Below are 23,300 nucleotides of genomic sequence, written 5' to 3'. Positions count from 1 at the left end.
ACAGTGACTGGGGAATCAGACTTGAAAATAGAACTAATGACAATTGTGCTCTTCTTACTATTTTTAGCATTGGAAATTAATAAAAATGACTTATATTCAAAAGAAATAATCAAAAATATGTTTTTTGACAATGTTTCAATGTAAACTTTTAGTATAAAAGGTATACACTCATATATGAAAGTATGTACAAGTATGCGGTACTGACTGACTTTGTGTTGTGTAAGTGCAAGTACTGTGTAAAAAGTGTCATCAATGTGCTCAAAGTCACCAGTCATGAGGTTTGAACAGATATTTCAACCTCATCAGTATGCGAGCCAGTTTCTGTCAATGTCCAAGTACTATCATTATCATGCTAAATCCATGATATTAAAGTTGAATATCTGTTCTTTTGTGTGAAGACTTGTTAAATTATTTAAAAATTGGCTGCCATGTCAGTTTTTACTTGACTGTCTTAGTTCGGCTTTTCACCTGGAACCTTATGGCTTCGGCAACAAAAAATACAGGTGCGCTTATACATGAAAGTCAAATTCATATCAGCTAGAATGAATTCAACTCAATATATTGTTTGAACATGCCAATACAAATTAAGTTGCTAAATTTCAATGCTCTAGGTATGATAGTTTTCAAATAAGAGCAAAAATAAAACTGTGAAACAAGTAATCGAAACCAATAAAAATTTAATTTTGCTCTAATTTGTAAACTATCATAACTAGAGGACTAAAAATTTGCATCTTAATTTGTATTGGCATGTTGAAACAATATATTTAGTTGAATCCATTCTAGCTGATATGAATTCGTCTTTCATGTATAGACCCACCTGTATATTTTGCCACCAAAGCCATAGGGTTCAAGATCAAAAGCCGAACCAAGATGTTTAAGTAAAAACTGACATGGCAGTCAGTTTTTAAATAATTTAACAAGTCTTTACTCAAAAGAACAGACATCCAACTTTAATATCATGGATTTAGCATGATAATGACAGATTTGGACATTCATAGTAACTGGCTCGCATAAGGATGAGATAAAAATATCTGTGCAATTCACTTTACAGACCTCATCATTGGTGACTTTGGGCACATAGATGACACTTTTTTATAATTTACACTTAATCAACAATGATTGAGTGAGTGTATACCATATCATTTTTGACATTGACTGAGAATGTGAGAACTGTGTGTGGTGTTATCTGTTATTCTACTGTATAGCATAGCAGACAACATATACAACCTGTATACTATATGTGGTATATACTCTTATATGTTTAGGTACTGATTGTGCTGCTATATGAATATAAGTAAGATATAAGCAGACAGCCTGTACCACCTGTAATATACACTACGTAGCATACTAGGTTAGGTTGTTCCTTTTTGCCTCTTTAACACGTACATTTGAAAAATTATCACAACTATTTGGGTAAACGGTAGATTTAAGTAGATTTGTAATTAAAAATAATTATCGTTATTAAATATGTTTTGATTGTTATTATTATACCTGTTTATTCGTATAATAGATTTGTATCAATTATACTTGGCAGTTCTTAGCCAGTGACATGTACTTCATACTGGCCAGTAGCACTGGCCAGTCACTAGTCTGCTCACCAGTTTCGCTGCTCAATTTTCTACCAGGGATTTTCACCCGGTTTTTTGTCGCACAACCGAGCTATGGATTCAACTACTTACTCCGACGCGATTGAGACGAAAAACGTTGCAAATAGTGTCTACGTGAAACGTAGGTCCGCGCGAGACTCCACCCCCGAACACAGAGAGAGAGAGAGAGAGAGAGAGAGAGAGAGAGAGAGAGAGAGAGAGAGAGAGAGAGAGATAGGTCTTTATTTGCTAAAAGCAACAAATAATACAAATTAGATCACAAAGACTGTGTCGCATACAGTCTAACAAAAATAGATAATAAAATATGTAAAAATACCGTCACATAAAATCACATTTCGTCATATTTAATTATCACATTAAACTTTTCTAATATTACGCTGTACATTTAAGGTTTGGTCATAGACCTATCTGTATTGCACGTTTGAAATCTAAAATACGTAATACTAAAAGAATTTTTACGGCCTAAGGGCCGAGTCTGACTAGATTAAAAATTAGATTAAGATTAAGAATGCAGTGCCAGATGGCTCAGAGTCGTCACGATTCAGTGGCCAGCAGGTGCCGCCGTAGTGCCCCCTTGAAGGAGGCGAGAGATGGCAGGTTTCGCAGAGTAGAAAGGAGAGAGTTCCAGAACCGAGCACCCTGGACCTGGAAGGCCCTAGCCCCGGTTTCAGTACTCACGGTAGGGATGCTCAGTTCCGGGGGAACTCCCCTACTGGAGGGTCTTTGTTTGTATTTATTGAACAATGAGGCCAGATATGAAGGTTCACCGATCCGGATTATTCTGTATAATAGAATGGCCTCAAAGTAGAGCCTTCTGGAATCGGTGCGAAGCCATTCTAGACTCCTCCGGTAAGGACTGATGTGTTCATCCCTCCTAACCCCGAAGATGAATCTCACACACGAATTGCTCAGTCTCTGTATCCGTATTCGTTGTTCGTTAGACGTGTCCAGGATAGTCACAGCACAGTAGTCGATGTGCCGTTGTATAAGTGTCTCAACTAGCCTTCTGCGGAGAGTCTCAGTGGTGCAGCACCTGATAAACCGCAGGCTATACAGGGCTTTATTTACTTTTTTCATGATAGCATCGAAACAAGTAAATAAAGCGTGTGTGTGAGAGAGAGAGAGAGAGAGAGAGAGAGAGAGAGAGAGAATTCCTGGGAATCTCGATGCGTGCGCGGCCCATTAAGCCAGCCGTTTAGGCTCTATTCCTAGATACTTGGCTCCCCGCTGTCGTGTGTACTTGGCGCCTCGGGCGCCAAGTACATATCTTATTAATGTGCGTTAATTTAAAGTACGTATCTTATTAATGCACCCGAAGAATCACTTTTGTCGCGCGCCCGCAGCTATACTCGCGCTTGTGTAAACAATTTGCTAGAGAATTCCGCCGCGAGATTCTGCGAACCGCTGCGGATTATTCGATGTGAGTCTCGCTTAAGTTAAGAATAAATTCCGTGAGAATATGGCTCGTACGCAGCATAATTCCAATTTTAAAAAGGCAGAAGAAAATTTTGAAAAGGGGGCTCTTTATATAGAGTAAAAAGTTTGTTTATTAACGTTGGAGCTGCGAGAAACGGCCTAGGCGCGGATGAGACATTTAGAGCCGGCCGAAAAGGGGCTAAACGAGGCTAAACAGCTGCGCGCTTGCGGGCCGCCGTCGACGCCGCCACCGCAAGCTCTCCGCCGACGACTGAGAAAGAGAGAAATGCTTCATAATAGAACGCGGATAAACTTGGATATTCTCGCGCGTCGCGAGGCAGCACGGCTGAGGTCGTTTCGAGATTTCCTGCGCTGCGGCGTATCCTCTACTGCGTTTGTCTACTCTCGCCTCGTTTTACGACACACGTTCTCTAATGCCGAGCGATGCAGCTCTCCCCTTCGACTTTTTCTAAATCGAATGCAAGCTCGCTCGCTCGCGTAGCTTTACGCGGTGAAAAAATATTTTTAGAGAGCTCGTGACATTTTCAGCCTAATTGAAGGATGCTTTAAATTTTTACGGTGTTCCTACAAAATACTCAGCACAGTGTAGTTTCTCTGAAAATAAACGTACCGTTCTCGCCCGGCTGCTAAAACGTGCGGTGACTGCAGATCGATTGCTCAACAGTGATCTAGTGAATAACATAATATCAATCGAGATGGACTTTAATAAATTGCACGGGTCGATAAAAAATATTTATTTGAACTCGAGCCGCGACGTTCGAGTTTTTTGCCCCGTTAAACGACGTCTAATACGAGATGCGCATAATATAATGATCAATCTCGCGGCTGCCGGCAAATGACGAATGCAAGTAATGTAATAGCATAATAAACAGCGGCATAATAATTGCGCGCACATATACATCGCCGAGTCGTTATCGGTATCATAAAGCACTCCCGAGTGCATTATAAAAGCAAACGCGGCCCATTAGACGCGGAGTAGTGCAAGTGCGTCGCGAGCAATGCGTTATCGCCGCATTATTAATTTTCACTTATCGCTTCTCTCTCGGCTTGTGTGCGCAGCGAGTGTGCATTATTGCGAGCCTATCAGATGATGAGGCTTGGCCGCGAGCCAGCATTGCCGCTCGAAATTTAACAATCATCGAATACTCGTGGCACTCAGCACGCGCACTCGAGATGATTTTAGAGTCCCAAGGCTGGGCTTATCGGTAATACCCGCAAATAATTAGGCGTCGTCGGGAGTATGGAGAACGACGATATCGAATTGAGCAATCTCACTTCCATGCGCTTCATAGTCCAATTATTCGTTTTATGGTACGTGTACCCTCGGTTTGTTCCCTCAAAACAAACGTCCGAACGAGGACAATTACACGCGTCGCCTTATTACAGGAGAGTGTGCCGCGCAGCTGTGCGCGGTGTACTTTATTATGCGCGGCTCGGCTCGATCACAGCAGATAAAAGCCTCTCGCTCTATTCTAAGAGCCGCGCGAGGAGAGAGAAAGAGAGAGAGAGAGAGAGAGAGAGAGAGAGAGAGAGAGAGAGAGAGAGAGAGGGAGACGCCCGTAAAAAATTAATCATCCGCCCTTCGGCGCGCAAAAAGAGAGGGAGAGAGCTGGGTCGGCGTTATAAATTACGCGAAACAATCGATCGCAAAAATCCGCAGAATCCCCGAGAGCGCGCGCGCAAAAAGACGGGGGCGTCGGAAGGGGGGCAACGGCACAAAACTTAACACCTGTGCTCGCGCGCGCGCGCGCGGCTCGGCGAAATCGATCTTCCGATTCAGAGCCTCTCCGCGCAGCAGCAGCAGCAGCGGCCGATCCTTTGCGCGGCTTCCACGTGGCCTCGGTAAATCTTGCCTCAAAGTCGCCTGCTGCTGCTGCTGCTGCTGCTGGGGGGGGAGAATAGACCGCACGTCGGCGAAGAAATCCGTATGCACCGAGTGCTGCATCGAGATATCTCGCGAAAGAGAAACGTGTATAGAGAGACTCCGGTACTCAGCGCGCGCTCGTGGCGTCGATCCGCGGCGGATCGCATCGGGCGATCGGCTTTGTGCAGCGGAGCACCGGAGTAGGGGGAGTCGGCGCGCGCGAGCGCGTGTTTGCCAACAAACGACTCGCAAATCCTCCCTGTCAATTTAATCTCGCCTCGAATCCCGGAGAAATGTTAATATGGCCGGCGGCAGCGAGTACAGCATTTCCCCGCTGCTGTATTTTCACGCGCGCAGTCCGGCGGAATAAGGAAGAGTATACGGAGCAACGCGAGGGGGAGGAGGAAGAGCCGCGGCGATTTATTTAGTGCCGAAGGTCGGGGCTTCGCGGAGAGCAGCAGCATCGCTAATGAGATTTCTCCCTATCGGCGATCTGCTCCGTCGAATTGGCGAACCAACTCGCGCGGCGGGAAGTTAGCGCCTATATGAACTAAACGATTCCATCAGAGCCGTGAAAGCCGAGCGTCGCGCAAAAACTGGAAAGACAAAGCTCGGCTATTTACATGGTTCTCGAGCCGCGAGCGCGAGAAGAAGCCGTCAGGCAGGCTCTAAGGACTCCCCCGGGATATAGCTCACGCAGGAATGTCCGCAGCGCGCGGATTATAAACTTTCCTCCTGCGGTGCAGCGTGCGCGCGCTCGCTCGTTCGCAGAATACGCAGCTGCTCGTCGTCGTCGCCGCGCCGACCTACATAGCTGCCGCTGCTGGCTGCGGCCGAAAGAATGCCCGCTTTCGCACTTTTAGCGAGCTCGCGTCTCTCAGCGGCGCGGCGATGTGCTATCTATACGCGCGGCCCGATCCAACAATAGCCGGAGCTGTTAGTAGTTCATTACGTGGCGCGCGTGTTTTCCCGCCGCCGCCGCTGTGCCGGCAATTTGACACAGAGCCCGACTCTCAGCGCGCCGGTAAATAAAGCGGCTCGTTCTTATCCGACTTTGAATTAGTGTCCTGACAAGTGGCGGCTCTCGGATCATTGTGCGCGGCTGATTGATGCCGGCGGCGACTGATTGACAGAAGCCGCCGATTTGCATGCGCGCGCGATGTTGCGCGGCGTAATTTGTATGTTTGCACGCCGGAATACAGATGAGGATACGCCAATTCTAATGGCTTTTTTCTCCCCGAGCTTTCAAGCCGAGGATTCTCATCCAGAGAGAGAGAGAGAGAGAGAGAGAGAGAGAGAGAGAGAGAGAGAGAGAGAGAGAGAGAGAGAGAGAGAGAGACTTTTCGCGGGGTGCGTCAATCATCCGATCGTGTTGCGCAGCTGTGCATACTTTTGTTGGCCCGATGAGTTATTGCTTGCGCGAAAACGACCCTTGACAGAGCAGTGTGTGCACCTCGAGAATTTTTCATTAATACGCAATTCCCGATAAAATATCGCCAATAAGCTTTTATCGCGGCGAAAATTAATTAAGAGCCCGCGTTGCCGGTAATTATTATTTTACGGTAACGGCCCCATTGTAGGAGTGTCTCGGCGGCGCTTGGATTCCCGAGGATCGATGTGCACACGAGATACCCATCTACTGTATTCTTGCTGGCGCGGCCGCTAATAAAACAGCCGTATCCATAAAAGGGGGCGGGCCGCTGCGGAGGGCTCAGCTCTTGCGAGTATCCCTAAAATTGAGCGAGCTGATCGCTAGTGTGGCTAATAGCACACTCGTGCGCTAACTGTTATTGTTTCGCCGCGCAAAAAGCCGAGCACGTAAGTAGTATGACTCGAGGGCTCCGCATACATACGCATGGACTGCAGTACGCCGCGGAGAGAACTGGCCGGCGGCGCGTCACGCGCGCTGCACTCTCCGCGGTAATTTACTCGAGGCCGGCGAGCAAGTTAGCGCTAAGCTAGCGCGGCGCGCTTTATTTATTGTTTATCGGCGGCGCGAGAAGCCGAGAGAAAATACTGGAGTAACGTCCTCGTGCGCGCGTGTAAAGTCGCCGCCGTCGACACGCATGTATGTAGATAGTGCATGTGCCATTCGGAAAGGAGCAGCCGTGCTCTAGCAGTTCGAGGCTGGCGTTCGATGCTCGCGAGCGGGAACGATGTGACACAAGCGCGAGTAGCACAATACCGTTTCAATGTGCCGCTGCCGCATTTGAATGGCCGATCGATGACTGACTATCGAGAGAGGTTTCGCTTGAATGACTTGCATGAGCTTTTTAACGCGCGGCTGGTAACGAGAGAGCCGCCGCGGCGCACTACCGTTTCGATTTTCTCTCTATGCATGCTCCGTGTACGCCGCGCAGTCAATGGCTGTATTGAATTACGCCGAGCGTTATGAGCTCTCGATTAATGACTCTGTATGCGTATGCGGTTTTGCATGCGCGCGGATTATCTATCGCTTGTTCGCGGGCTTTAACATCTAATCGGTTTTTCCTAAGCTGATTAGATTTGAAATTGAGGCATTGAGCAGCTGCAAACGCGATGCTTGACTTGCTGCGGAGAATCGATTTGCCGGCACTGTTTGCGTGCATTCTTCGTGTTAGATTTTCAATTAAAAACTTTTGTGAGCGCGCTTTTGCCTTTGAAAGCAGATTATGCCTGGCACAATCGCTTGATTTTTCGAATAATTTGTATGAGGCTATTTCATTTCAAGCTTTCGATGTGATTCGCATCGGCTGCTCTGGTTTTACTTATACATGCGATCCAATGAAAAACTGTACAATTAGACGTCAATAAGAGAGTTACGAGCGCAAAAACTCAAACGTGGCAATTTGCGAAGCAATAGTCGTAAATAACCTTATCTTCGCGCTATCGCGACACGCAGAGTATTAACAATTATTAGATCCAATCAGTGGCGGAAGAGTAATGTTCCAGTGTCCGTATCACAGCCAAAATCCAAAGGCGCTCGCCGAAGCGGGAATTTTCTTTCCACCCAATATTAAACGCGTCGTTATTCATCACTCTGCACGAAGTGGGTACGTAGTCCACGAGTTATAATATTTCGTGAAATGAGTACTCGTTCCCGCATGTACATACGGGACGACTGTTTGTTGAGGAGAGAAAAATTAATACACATAACCACATCTCGAGCCGCAGAACACTTAGCATATTTTTCTGCGCACACGCGACTTCCAAAGCGGCAGTCGAGAGCGGCGCATCGTATAAGTCACGCCCACGTCGTATTAGTATATATCGCGCCGCGCGCGCTCCAAGATAAAAGCCCACCTCGCAAAAAGCTTATTACGTGTCATTGACATCGGTAGCACTCTTTTTTCTCCGCTCGCGGAAAACTGCATCGTCGCGCGGACTGGGAAAGCCTGCGCTGATGCCGTTTGGCTTTGCGCAAACCCACTTGCGGCTCACTATTAGCACGGTGATTTAAGCGACGACTATACACATGTACGCTTTTCAGACTTTTCACGCTCGCTCTCTTTCAAGGTGGCCGCGAGAGGTGTATGCGTGCATGCGTTTTTTTCGCGCCTTTTTCATCGCCGCGCTGCGCGCTTTGTGCGCCGCGGACAATTATTTTTCCTCGCCTCCTTTTTTATTTTCATTTATTTATGTGAAACAGCCTGTGTCGCTCACCGTTTCAGGATATTTCTTGATTTGTGCGTCTCGCCGCCGCATTATTCGCCAGCCGCTCTGACCTACTATTCGCGAGAGCCGGTCGTAAGTTCTTGCAATTTTCATTCGCCGAGTGCTTAAAACGCTGCACGCGCGGCAGAGCGCTTTTAATTTTCTTGATAAATTAAATTCGGCTCTCTCGTCGCGAGTTGATAACTTGCGCTGCGGAGGAGTAATTATAAAAATATCATCCCGCGCACGAGAGAGCGCGAGGCGTTACATAAAAAAGATCGTTTCCACTTAATGCGAAATCGGTATAACGAAGCCGCTGCAGCAGCGCGGCGAAAAGTATCACGTCGTTCAATCAACGAAAGCGACGGCTGTGCGCATCCAGCCGCGCGGGCGCGCGTAATCCGTCCGATTGCGATAAATCTGACGACGCATCCGCCAATGAGACGTACACACGGGAGCGCGCGTAATCGCCTGGCGATTTCGCCACATTAAAAATTTCGTACCTACTTAATGCGATAATCGAGGACTCGCGCGTATATATGGGAGAGCAGCGTTCGCGAGCGCTGTGTAGGGGAGCAAAAAGAAAGGGGCACATAATATAATCTCTCGAAGCGGAAACGCTCGCGCCCACGCCGATCGTGGCCGATAAAGCGCCGCTACCGCGCAATCGGCCGCAAAGGGCCGCGCACGCGCCTCCTCTCGCGCACGCGCGCCTTCTCTTTCTCCGGCTCGCAATCGTCCGCAGTTGTATCTCTTTCTCCGGCCGGATCGCCTACTCGGCTCTGATGCTTCTCCATCTCCTCTTTATGCGTGCAGTCTTTTTTCAGCTGCTTTTGTTCGCTGCCTCTTCCTCTTGTATACATTGCATTGTGCGCACTGGCATATCAGAGATTAATGATTTTTGCACTTTGGTGCAGAGGTGATGTCTCGTGCAGCTCGTTACTCGAGTTGTAGATTTGATTCACGAAAATCTCGTACTTGGTGGATTAGAAGCGTTTTCTCCGAGAACAGATTTGTACCGTGTTAATGACTCGACGGACGAGGCGGTCCAATTTAGATCCTCCAGATTGGGTTTTATTATAGGAGATACGTTTCCCCGAGAGAGCGTGAAGACGTTTCAAAGACGCTGAAACAAAGGATTATACGAAAAGCACAAGTTTCTATTTATAGTAAGATCGTATTTTTCTCAAAAATTTATCACGCTTTTAATATTTATCTTCTAAATAAAACGCACCTTATGGCGCCTCTTCATTGGGCTATCGGTTTCTTTTAACGCACTACGCCGAAGTGTTTATTCGTCTGGGCTATACTATATGAAACTTGTTAAAGAGATAATTTTCAATTGCAAACCACACCGAACTTTTGCAGGAATAAAAATTCATTTTGCGAAATACCGACAACGAAACGAAGAAACGAAAAGCTCGAACTTTCTCTCGATTACTAAATACTTGTTTTTACAATTCCCACTCGGACGCGTTTACATCGGCAAAAATTCGTAAAAGCCCGTGGTGAACAACGGCCGTTTCGAAAAAAAGCCGTATAAAAACACATTCAAACTGCTCTCTCGACAAGATATAATCAGCTTATAAACGAGAGGCATATTCCAAATGCGTATTATACGAAAGAGCCGTTTATCTCCGGTGCGCACTTTTCCATTGGAAAGGATCCGGCGGACGCGTGGCTCAACTGCAGCCCGTCCGCCCACCTATCCGATTTTTGGCCGATCTCGCGCCCACGCTCTCGACTCGCTCGTATGACAACTCTTCGACACATGCGGAGTAAGTATGAGAGAGTCGCGCGCAGCTGTGGCACTGATACATCGGGACCGGATTAAGGGCCGCAGGTAAGAGTGCCGGCTCGTGACAGTCGTTGACAATCGCCTGACAGTTTCGGCGCGAGTAGAGAGGCGCGGCTCCATCATTATTGTTGCTCGACTGATCTCCGATATGCTCTCGAGAGGCGCAGGTCTCGACGCGTCATATACGTGTCGCGGCTCCGGGAGAGAGATCGACGATACATTCCGTGATTATTCATCGGAGAATCACGAGCCACGCGCTCGATCAATTTGGAAGGTCTTATGGGCCATCGCTTGGCACGTTTGCGAAAGAGCTTTCTCGGAAAGAAGATGTCGCCTCGTAGCTGATTATGCTTGTTTTCAGTCAAACAATGGAATGCGGGCTTCGTCACCTGTTTACTATCAGCAACAGTGGGAAATTTTTTAAATAAATTATTTCTCTGTTTGTTTTAGCCTACTGATTCATGCGTATTTGCATTTCAAATAACTTCCTCTCGAAAGGTACGCCCTATCGCTGATCGAGCGTCATTTTTCCAAGATTTACAGCAAACGACGTTTTATTCCGAGCTGAAATTTATGGCTTTGCCCTTAAACTGATTTCTCAATATTGGTTTTTCCTTCGATACACTCGACGCTTCCTATGCAGCAGCGCGGTAATAAAACCGCTCTGCACTAATTTGATTGTGACAATAACCGAAGCCTCGTCAGTGAAAGTTAAAACGCCTCAAATGCATAAAATCAAAGAGCTTCCGCTGTAAAGCGAACGCGATAATAAGGCCAGGAAAATAACATCGCCGAGAGCCGAAGAACACAGCTACATTGATGACGAAATAAAACTCCGAGTCTAATAAACTGATGGACTCAATTAAAATACCTTATAAAATATATTTAAGAAATGCGCATCTGTCCGACTATCTCTCGCGCTAATCCGCCGACAAAAAGCACAACGGAAAAAATAAACAATGGCTCCTAATTACTCCAGCACGCACGCGCGCTATCGAATTGCACAAGCGCAGAAGCGCGCGTTTAACAGTGACCCAGAAAATCCGCGAAAGAAAGTCAGCGCGCGCGATAATTCAATAGAGCTCTCCGGAGGACGCTCGCAGGGATTCACACAGGACGCGCACGCGAGAGAGAGAGAGAGAGAGAGAGAGAGAGAGAGAGAGAGAGAGAGAGAGAGAGGGAAAAGTGTAAGAGACGGCTGCCGTCGACTTGTAAAAAAAAGGAGTCAGGGAAACGCGCGCGTGCGCAACACTCGCGGGACGCGAAAATTGCGCGCGCCCTCGCTTTGCAAAACCTCGTGCGAAACATTCGTTAACATTCCCGGCGCGCGGTAATGATCGGCCGCAAGAAAGGGCAGAGGAATCCAGCGCTGTTGCTGCTGCTGCTGCTGTACCTCATGCAGAAAACTTTATCCGCGCTGCTGCGTCCCTCTAATCCGCCGAGCGTGAAGTCTGAATGCGCGGACTGCGTGTTGTGGACGTATACTCGCGTTTCTTGGGCCGAGGGCTAAATTGAACGATTAACGGCTGATGCCGCGCTTGCTCCTTTAACCTCCGGTTCAAATGTTTTAATTAGCGCCTCGCTTCTTTCCTCATATGTTTCGTCATTCGTTTGAAATTATACTTATTTATAACGACGAGTGCCTGCGTTTTCTAAATATCATTTTCTTTTATGTTTCAGGTAAGTCGCTGTGCCTGTTATTATGATGTATTCTCCCCATTGCGTGAGTTTATGAACAGTGTATGCTACACACCAGGAAACATACACACTATATACCCGCGACCTTCTTATCGCAACTATATATTGTAGTTGCATGCGTAAGTTGAAGTGCCGAAGGGTGAGGTGAGACGTGATATAAGCGACTGATGCGCGAGCAGTCACTGTGGTGGAACGAGAACGCAAGATTTTACCGAGTGTAGCGGGCGGGCAAAAACTCGCATACAATACTGCGATAATCATGGCCCATTAGTATTTCATAAGCTTTTTCTAAAGTTTATATCAGATAGAAGCGGTTGAATATCTAGAATTGTTCTTTTCTTATAAATATGTACGTCGAGAGCAGGTTTTTATATTGCGTTTGCTTCTTCCTCTCCTATCAAATAGCGCGGTTAGAATACGTTGCACATAATTGAATCAAATTTCAACGTTTTCGTGTGCAACACTTAGTCACACTGTATGAACAATTTCAAATTTTACCGATGATCTAATGCACGGTAATGAATTTGGTGCAGCAGGATTTATCCTTAATTGGATGTGACTGGTACATCGATAACTGTCCAGTTTATTGATCACCCGGTGTCAGCACGAGCAGTATAAAGTGAGAATAGCTTTGGCTATTTTCCAACAGAAATTGAGACAATCGTGAATAACGATTCTCTAAACTCCTCAATATTTTCACGGTATTTCAACACCGCGTGCAACGATCATCAATATTTAAATGAGCAAACGACATCATAGGTCTTAGTACAGTAATTTATTAGAATATCGAACGAGAAGAAAAAGTGCTATTGCGAGCTGTGACATAATCGGCAGGCCTACTTTGTACAATTGTACATAAGAAGGATTTGATATGCGAGTATCCATAATCACTGGGTGCTTTGAATCAATCAAGGGAAAAGGGCCGGCTCGCGTTCACGTGCGAGAATTACGACACAGCCAAAGGCCAGAGTAGGCATAATATATGCCGAGGAGTCCGATTCCCGTACAGCCGACTTTAAACTCTCCGCACACGCAACCCACGCAACTTTTTCCCCTTCCGACTATTACAAGCGTGTAACACACATAACTGCAGGAGACAAGTCCGCGCCAACAGCGCCGTCGTAATTACCACGAGGAGGCCCTTGAATGAGCGATCAGCTGAGAGACTCGTCAGCTGATTTCTTAAAATTCTACTAAGCTGCGCGGAAATCCGAGCCTCCTACTTCCTACGCCCTGCAGCCGACTCTCTTCTCTCTCTCTCTCTCTCTCTCTCTCTCTCTCTCTCTCTCTCTCTCTCTCTCTCTCTCTTTTTCTCCCACAGCTCCCAATCGACAGTCCCGGCACGCGCTCGTCGTCGCGCACCGATGCTCCTTCTCTCTCTCTCCCTTCCTCCCCCTCTCTCTCTCTCTCTCTCTCTCCTTCATCGATTCCACGCTGCTCTCTCTTCCGCGCGTCCCGTGCGCGCAAACTTTTTGCCACGCGCCTTTCATAATTCTCCATCTTCATGCTCGCCCGCTCATTCGGCTCCTCGTCAGCCTATGTCACGGTGTGTACTCTCGGAATACTCCAGAGCTAAATGTGTTTACTCGGCGGAAAAGCAAACTCGATGAATCGCTCCATTTTTAATTATTTGTACACATAGGCCAGCGCTTCTTTCTTTCGCGTAACGGTACAATATCGTGTGCGGAGAAAGTGGAGAATGTTTCACGTAATTTCAAAATTGTCGTTCGCTCGCTCGATCCGCGTGCAGTGACTATTATTTTTGTGATTGAGAAAAATCCACCGTGGGAGAGATCAAATTAATGTAGTACGCGGCGATACCCACCGGCAGACACATTTGTCACGAAAACCGTTTCTATGACGCCCCCGCGATCGTGATTAATAATCGTGACCGACGTTTGGAAAAAACAAACATAAATATAAAAACGGAGAGCGGCCTATAGGTTTATTTTTCGTTCATAATGAGGGGATTAACCAGCTCGTGAGTTTTGCTTAGTCGTCGATTTTTATCGCTCGCTGGCGACATCGCCTCGAGATCCTTTAAGAAGAATTAATTACTCCATTGTCGCGCTAGCTATTTATCGATGAAGCAGCTACGGGGTAAATTGTTTATCGCAGCTGTGCCATACGTGTGCATTGAAAAAGTCCAGATCCTCGACTTTCAAATTACCTCGATTCCCGTCTGCTCGACGAGGAGCCGAGTCTCATTCGAGCGGCACACGCCTGCGGTTTGCTGTCATTATGCCTTTTTTCTGCCTCGTGATTTTTCACTCGGACTTTTAATTCTCGTGTGTCCCTACTAATGCCCCTGACTCATCTCCGTCCTTTGTGCCGCTAGATTACTCTCATTTTCCACGTCGAGCGAGTTTGCTCCAAATCCAGCAAAACTCATCTGCCAATGACGCGACTAGATATGTCAAACGAAATGACGCGATGATACACGTTTGATTCTCTGCCCCGCGCGAGACAGACTACGGTCGTTCTTGAACCAAGTGACTCGATACGAAGGCTAATTTATTCCACTTCCTAAGCCAGCGAGAGAGCTTGAATTAGCGTAGCAAAATCGTTTAAAAATTTTAAAACGTACCCCATCGTTCATTTCATCATCGTCAATTCTGGAGATGCTCGCGTATCGCCGTAAAATCTCCAGGCTCGTTCTCGCGTGAACCCTTCGTCATACTGCTAAAGCCCTCATTCACGCTCTGCCTCGAATCCCCAATAATTTCGTCCCGCATTATCTTTCCTGTTCCACATCGCACTCTTATCTCCTCCTGCGGTTTCACTCGCTTGTTCTTCTCTTCTCTTGTTTCGCAGGCCGCAGCTTTTCTTCGATTCTCCGCTGGTATCACTATGATTTTATCGCGAGCGCGCTACACGATACAATTGCAAAGGACAACAAATGCTGCTATTTCGTTTGTAGTCGAAAGGCAATTTCGCATCTCTATTTTCCGTACGCGCGCAGAGTAGAGGAGCGGCAAGTCACTCCAGGCTCATATAAGAGCTCCGTGTGCATACAGTTTTTTTCTTTTCGAAAACGAAACACGCCTCCCACTTATTAAAGGCGACGTTCGAGTTACTTTGCGCTCGAAGCAAAGTCCCTTTTCCAATAAAAATATTTTCAATGTTACATTCTCTTTCTTCCTCCTCCTTTTTTTCCCTCCTCCGGCTCGCGCTCTATGCTCTCTCTCTCTCTCTCTCTCTCTCTCTCTCTCTCTCTCTCTCTCTCTCTCTCTCTCTCTCTCTTTCTACCTGAGGGTCCCCTACCACGAGGCCATCCTCCTACGCCTCCCGCCACGGAGCGGCTCGTCGTCGTCGTCGAAAGGATCTCTCGTCTCTCTTTCTCTCTCGTGCGTGTAGCCCTCGTTTCCCTCTCCGCCTCGCGCGCGCTCGCGAGCGCTCGGATACATGCGAGCCTCGCAACATGCTGCGCGCCGCGGCGAGCGTCAGAAGCCACGCAATGCAATACGTTTTCTGCCGCTGCCGCTGCAGCCGCAGTCTCTTAACGAGTGATCTGTTAAATTAAAGATCGCATAAAATTAATTACCGCGGCGAGGGGGTCGAGCTTTTCGGCACGTCTCTCGGAAAGTACACGCTCGCCTGCTCTCGGGCCCCTTGTAATCGCTCGACGATTTATGCCTCCTCGAGAAAGTATGGATGCGTGCGTGCACGCTATGCATAATGCCGCACACTCTCGCGGAAAAGGGCAGCGCGCGACAAAAATTTGTTCGAAACTCGCCCTTCCCCGCCGCGGTATGAGCGCAAGACGAATGCTCGCTGCGTGACTCGGCTGTTTACGAGGCCCATAATGCGATCGGACGTATTTATACGAAAAATTAAACAAACGTTTAATTCCTGCGACGATAACGGTCCGAGCCGCCGTGCAAGTGCTCAAAAATTATGTCCCCGGGACTCCTGAGAGCGTTAATTATTACTTCTTTTTTTCACGGACATGATCAATGAGCTTTCGAACGGCGTCGCCACACTCCATGTCGCATTCTGATGCAAATGGAAACTGCATCGCCTGGAAAATCAGTCCTACACCTCCGCGGGGATACTTTTTCTCGAGAAAGCGCAAAATCACCGTGCCGAGCGTGTTTTTTCCGGCGCAGCTCTCGCGCGCGCGCGTCGACAAATCAGTCGGCTCGGCGTATAACATTAAAATGAAATTAATAAATTGAAAATTCAGCTGTCCCGGCCGCATAATGAGGAGCATGAGTGCGTAAATATTGTGTAGCTGTCTGGAGAGAGACGCATTAAAAAAAGGAGTCCGGCGCACGATCTCCGGGGGACGGACAGTGCACTGCAAGGGTCTTCCTCTGCTGCTGCTGCCGCTGCAAGTCGACGGCGACGAGTCGTTCTTTCTCTCTCGCGCGCGAGCGCGCGCATGTGTGTGTGTCGCGAGCGAGTGTGCAGAGGAGGGAGTAGCTCTCTACCTCCCGCAGGGTCCGTCACGTGGCTCGGCGGCGGGCTCTCGGGCTGGCTCGGCTCTCTCTCTCTCTCTCTCTCTCTCTCTCTCCGTCTCTCTCTCTCGCGCGCGCGCGAGTATAGCTATAGCGAGTCTCGAGCGCTGCGGCGACGACGGGCCGCACGCCGCCCGCTGCACAGTCTCAGTCCGAAACGAGCCGACAGTCCGGCCGCACATACACACGTGCCGCCGCCGCCGCCGCCGCCTCCACGCGCTCGCTCGCCTTAGAAAAAAGGAGGAGAGCACTTTCCGTATTTGGTGCAGCGGCCAAACACCGTCTGCTCCGCAGGGTAAACAAAGCCGCCGGTGCATACGGACGCGTGCTCCCGTCAGCTGATTAGTCTCTGCCTTCGTCGTTCATCGCGCATTGGCTCGTCTGGATCAGTGGAGCAGTGGATTTTTTCACCCGTGACTTTTCTCTCGCGACTCCGAGCCTCAAGAGGATTTGGTGCGCGTGTGCAGTGCAGCTAGCTCGTCTAGCCGCGCGCTCGCGCGGCGGCAGCTTCATTCATAAAATCGGCCGGCGCGCGAAACGTGTTTCGTTACGCTCGAGGGAGCCAGCCGCTGAACCAATACACACAAACACAGCCGAGACGTAAACGAGCGAGGGAGAGAAGAAAAAATCGCGGCGCCTGGCTGGAGGCGTCTGGCGTGTTACACACGGATAGACTGCAGACACGCAACAGCCTGCCCGGAGGAAAATATGCCCGCCGCTCGCTGCCGCGGTCAGCTGCTGGACCAACTCCTGGTGCACGTGCTCGCGTGTGCGACTTGCGTTTAGTGCGACCGACCGAGGATAGTATCTCGTGCTGGCGCGAGTGCGGCGACTTTACGAGGGCGTGTTTTCCCGATTGCCATCGTCGCCGCGCAGGACAACCGCTGCACGCGAGCCCGGCTCCGACGCCAGGATTCGCTGATCGCCACTGCTCCGGAGGATAGAAACGAATGGTGCGTGAGTTTGTGTGCCGACTCGTTGCGGCTGCGAAAGAGCTTTCGTGAAACCCGCCAGTGTGTATCCCCAGTTCTACGCCCCGAAGTGACGTTTTTACGTACTTGTGCGACTGGGATTATGCAGTTTTTATCGAAATTTCGCGTACGACTGCATCGATAATCACAACTCTTGATTATTAAGAATTAAACAGGAGTTTCTTTTGCGACTCTATAGGCCAATTAACGGGGTAATTTACACCCAACTTGTGGAGGAGAAAATCGTAGCTCTGCAATATTCAAAGCGAGAGCGATTTAGGAGCGCAGTAAAGACAGTGGAGTAAGACGTTAAGTTAATAATTTTCCCGCCTAGACAGTGCGTTTACAATCGATAAAACGGCCGCGCGAGAGAGCACGAGAATAAAACCGATTACGCGCTGCACCGACGACCCGCGAGAAAAGTCGAAATTCGCCCGTAAAGCTCCAAACACTTGTAAGTCGGCTTTACCATTGGAGCTCGTTAAAAGGCCCGCGAAGTCGGTACGGAGTTTACGGTGCACACCTGTGATTAAAAAGTGCTCCGAAAATACCCGACGGCGACGACGGCGGCCGGCGGAAGTCACCCGCTGCGCCAGCCTGTACCAACAGTGGGGGTTCCGCTATCGCTCCCGTAAAATCTGATAATTAAATAACGCGCGCGCGACCGCGCGAGCGCGAGAGAGAAAGACGGCTCGCGATATTAATCGACGCATTAGCGCGTAGCCGAGGCGCTACTACTCTTCGCGTTCCGCAGTGCAGCAGCCCTTTGAAGCTCTCTCTCTCTCTCTCTCTCTCTCTCTCTCTCTCTCTCTCTCCCCGTCTCGCGCACGCGCGCGCGCTCGCGAGAGGGAGAGAGAGTCACGATTCGTTATGGCAGGAGATAAATGACACGACTCTCGAGACGGCACGCGATCCATGGATTACAATTATACCCCGATAATTTTCAATATCGAATTAGCGGGAGTTTCCGCGCTTCCTAATAGACGATTCATTCCGATCCGCCGTTAAATTATATTACGGGAGGAGAGATCTAGCGTGAAAGTGTTCATTAAAAGCTAATGATTGCCGGCGTCAAACAGCTTTTTTAATACACGCGCAGTACTAGTGTATAAAGTCGCGCGATATTGCAAAATTATAATCGTGATTTATTCGTCGAAGGAACGCTCGAGCCGCGTAGACGCGCGGCTGCGGCGAGTTATTTTTGTCGCGGGAGAGCAAGTGTCGCGCGCGCGCGTAATAAGTTAAATATAGTGCGCGGACTTTTCCAAACGTCAGCGGGGATAAATATGCGAGAGAGCGAATGGGAAAATTAAGTGAGTTCAACAAAAGAAAACGTCCGCTCGAAGTGTGCTATAACAGGTATTTTATCTCGTCGGCAACGAGTTCCACAAATTTTTCGCCCGAGGTATATATATATATATATATATAATCTGTACACTCGCGAGACTGCACCGCGCCCGATAGCCGAGAACGTTTCGATGGATAAATTTATGGAACGTGTCAAATGCGGAATGCATTCTTATTTCACTCTCCGCGACTGCATGATTGAAAATAGATATAACCACGCTGGATTAATGCACCTAATCTGTACCGCGAGCGGCGACGAGTTGTGATAAATGCTAGTAATTTGGCGCGTAAACGTTTTTGGAAGCCGCCCGGCCGAAAAAATCAATCTGCCTAATGGCCGAGAGAGGCCTGCCTAATTTTCGTGAAAAAAGAGGTAATTTTCCGACCTGGAAAAAACGGATCCTTTTATTCAATTACGGGGTCCGCAGCTCGGCGGGACGAGGTCGGGGGGAAAAATTAAAGCGTGTAATTCTATTTTGACTGCTCGTAAAAAAAGAAAAATCTAAATCACCGTGCACTGTAATCATCAAAAGTTTCCCGACCGGCTAAAAAAGTCGATTAACCGGATCATTTTCCTGCGTCGGTTGAGTTATACGCCGCGGACGCAAGCTCTCGCGTGCGTTTATAAAGATAAATATTCCGCGACGAAGTTTTTCCGAGCGGCCTACGCGGCACGCTCAATTAAGCTCCGCTCCAATTTAATTAATAGCCGAAGCCGCCCTTCGCGTATAAATGTAAAAATTAACGGCCCGCATGATCTCTCTTCCTCGGTTGAAAAATTTTCGGCTGCACTTACCGCGCGCGCGCGCGATTTGTACAAACGTCGGTAAACGGGCTCGCGGCGGCCAACACATATCCGACAAAATGCACCTTTTCGTACAACGTCGATCGAGAGCCGCGGCGCTTCTTTATTTTTCTTCTTTACGGATCGATACAAATGTGCCGATGTGAGATACTTAAATATAGGTGTCTCGAAACGTGTTTCGCTGCGGCGGCGGCGGTGGCGATATATAGCTGCACGTTATGGGCTCTTTTAATCGATGCGTAAAAAGTTCGACGAGTATTGAAAATGTGCTTCGTATTAACGGCCTTAATAGCGCGCGTTTTTTAAAATCCCGAATTTTTCAGCCGAAATTATACAAGACATTATTATCACACGCGCGGAAAGGCATACTACTCGCGCGCCGAGATGTGTGTCGTAAAAGTCCGATCTTTAAAGCCCTGCCGCCGCTCGTTTCTTAATATCAAATTGGCGTGCAGGCCTTTTCGTGAAAAATGCACCAAACTGTCACGGCGCGCAAATCGATGACAAACTAATGAAAATAATAATGATTATATTTCCGCGCTAACAGGTTGTGATTTATCATGCGGGTATGTACGCAAAATAAATAAGCGTACATAATTATATCAAGATACTTCCCCTCGACTCTCGGCGCGTATCGAAAGCTCTTTCGCAGCCGTGCGCTGAGTCGCACGATCATAAAGAGAGAGGGAAAAGAAAATTTGAAACGTGTGTCCATGTACGCAGGAACCGAAGGGAGCAGCGATTAATCCGGCGAGTGGCTCTCGAGCCCACAACGTCGGCACACGAGGCTCTAGTCATCATCATCTACGTTGGTTCAAAGCCAGAAGATACCTGCGCCTCTACGAAAACATGTGAGTGCTTCCGTGCGCAGGCTTGCAACACGGACACTTGAAAAGCGAAAAAACTCTATCTGTTCCGAACAGAGGAGACAAACTTGTGATACATTATGAGCACGGGCTGCGTATGTGATGCGCAGCGATGTTAAACTGACACACAGAGTCTATATATAGTTTGTTATTGTTGTTGTTACGAGAAGTATTTAAGGAGAAGTAAGCAAACGCACTCACTACAAGTATTAAAAATGGTTACCCTGGACACCGAGCAGAAACCCGAGAGGCAGCACTGCGGTCGTCGCATGTGCGCAATATGCAGGCGCGTCAGACGTGATAAAGGTGAATATGTTTATCGCTACATACACACACTAGCTATAACCTAGTTTTCACTGGCTCATTGGGATGTGAAATTCACAATGCCCCATCAGCCTCGAGGGTACTTTCGATTCAGCACACAACAGCTGCTCGCGCGAAAAGTTTTTCTTCCCGCGCATACTCAAGTATGCGAGCGCTAACGAATTTCCGATCCGACGGTTGTGCGGCGACTCGCGGCGACTTCGACGCCTGGTCAAGCAGTGGCGAGCGCCACCCATCCTGCACTCGCTCGACCATTCGTTCTTTATAATCTCGAGGCATAACTGGAGGCCAATTAAATTTCGATTTGAAAAGACTCAATTTTCCCCGCGCAAAAGGAGTCGCAGTAGCGTGTAATTCCCTTGAAAAATATTTACTTGAGTCATTTTCGATCGAGCGCGTTGTGCATTATAACGCACCGGAGAGGCAGGACGCGGGAGCGTATCCGCGCTTATGTTTACGACACAATAACATAGCGTTTGCGGTAAATAATCGGGTATGGAGCGAGGCTTTTGAAATTCGGGTGTTGATTTTTTCTCCGAGCTGTAAATACCGATTCGCGTATCTGAGCATTCCATCGCGTCTTTTGTGTGTAACGCGCGCGCACGCGCGCTTGACCCTCGCTGCAGCTCAGCGAGTGTATGTATACGCGAAATTAATAACGCCCCATAACGATCGTAATTTCCCGGCAAAATCGGCACAATAATCGTCGCTTATGAAACGAAACGGCGATTCTTTACTTTCCCCATACCCTCTATTTGCCCCCCGTACAATAATTTGGGATTTGGAGAGTGGTCCTCTTCGCACCCGCGTGCGTTCTCGAGTCGAATCTATAATTGAATCGAAATTCGTTCGCGGTGAAAAAGGAAACATCGGAATGGTTTCTACAATTAACAGCGCGCGGCGTGTCCGGGCATGCGTATCGATAGCCGCGTAACAGGGGACAAATAATTTATAGGCAGCGGGCTCGTTTAAAATTCTCGTTCCACGTCTGTTTTCTCCCGCCGCAGCTGCGGTGCGCGCGTTTTCAGCCGGGTAATTGGCGGCGCCCTCAAAGCTATATCTATAGATACACGTGTTGTCCTCGACGCGGCTCGTCCATTCATTGTGTGTGCGTGTGTCAGTGCGCGTATACGCACTGGTCGCAGCGTATCGCGCAAAATGAATTTTCTCCTCTCGTCGCCCCGGCCGTCTTGCTCTCGGCAGCAGAGATATCGTGCGCGCGATTCACAAAGGCCCTGACGCGGCACGCGCCAGCGTCGTGATTATGAGGGATAATTGAGCATTATTCGAGAGACGAAACTGCCTGATTATTTTTGTTCTTTATGCCTTTCATCCGGCCTGCCAGCCTCTCCGCAGCCGCGACCATTAAAGAATCATACTTCTGCTCTCTCGAGCTCTCGAGCGCGTTTTTCAGTACTGCGCACGTAAAATTAATGCTCATTCAAAAATCCACGCGCGACGATCGTCGGGGGAAAAACGAAAAAACGAGAGACGCGCTCGCGTAATTTAGGGATTTTCACAATTATAAATACGTGCGCGCGAGAGTTCGTCTTAAAAAAGAGTGACTTATGAAGAAAGTACAAAAATAAAGAGCCGGCTGATGATGAAAATACGGAGCAATTATATTTTTACCGTTGCAGCGCGACGGATTTTCGGTCTCTATTTTTGTTTGCCGCGCCGCGCGCGACTGATAGTCTCTTTTTCCACTCGGATCTCTCGCGCGCTTTCAGGAACACGATTTTTGCAGACGACTGCGAGATGTCATTCCCCTGCAGGGCTCGTCCTATACCGCTACACCCGGCTCGAGCTGTCGGCCTCTTCTTTTTCTGCGAGAGCGCGTCTCGAATACATCTATATAGCTTGTAAATTCGCGGCGACTCCCGGCTACGCCCGATATAAATCTCGAGAGCGGCGGCGCTGCGTGTGTATCGGAAATCGCGTGCTACCGATTTCGTTTATTTTCCCCTCCGATTCCTCGCTTATCCTATTTCCAATTCAGAGTCGTAACCGCCGCCGCCACCGCTTATCATTTCGACTCAACGCGGCGCATTCATTTCTGGCCGCGCCCCGGTGACGCGCGACTTTTTCCCGACGATAAATCTCCCGAGGCTCTCCGGAGGACGACGGCTTTCGTCGATCGGAAACATCCCCGGCCGAACGCTGTTTCATGCAAATGCGCCGAGAGGCACCTTCGTTAGCGGCAGATGTGTGGAAAAGGGAACTGTGTGTCCGTGTGTGTACGGGAGAGCGAGACGACGCGAGCTACGGCTCTTTCGGGATGCGTTTCTATTGTCTTTTCCTTCGCCCCGGGAGCTGCTCGCGTACACGCGTTTTTCTCCGATGGTACACACACAAGCGCACACATATATGCGCCGAGTGAAATGGATTTATTCATTTCGTCGCGCGGATGATAGCTGGGGCGAGGCAGACGGCCTTCGTGTACACACACTATCCCCCCGCGCGCGAGATGCAGCTCTCCGGAAACATAAC

General features: G+C 48.6%; 1 protein-coding gene across 2 annotated transcripts in view; it reads left to right on the top strand.

The window, feature by feature from the left end:
* Nucleotides 1-23,300, top strand: part of LOC100115814 (myocardin-related transcription factor A) — a 67,493-nt gene that overhangs the window by 18,698 nt on the left and 25,495 nt on the right. The window contains exons 1-2 of one of the 2 annotated variants that reach the window (XM_031932828.2): nt 16,652-17,450; nt 20,344-20,792. The exons of the other annotated variant lie outside the window; for it this stretch is intronic. Of the exons in view, the coding sequence (XP_031788688.1) occupies nt 20,702-20,792 (91 nt within the window). The 5' untranslated portion in view covers nt 16,652-17,450; nt 20,344-20,701. Of the gene's footprint in view, nt 1-16,651; nt 17,451-20,343; nt 20,793-23,300 lie in introns of those variants that run through there. 2 annotated transcript variants of the gene reach the window in all.

Source organism: Nasonia vitripennis, assembly GCF_009193385.2.
Source record: "Nasonia vitripennis strain AsymCx chromosome 1 unlocalized genomic scaffold, Nvit_psr_1.1 chr1_random0009, whole genome shotgun sequence".
NCBI lineage: Eukaryota > Metazoa > Arthropoda > Insecta > Hymenoptera > Pteromalidae > Nasonia > Nasonia vitripennis.
Note: the sequence above shows the minus strand (reverse complement) of the source record. Positions and strands in the feature narration are given on the sequence as shown.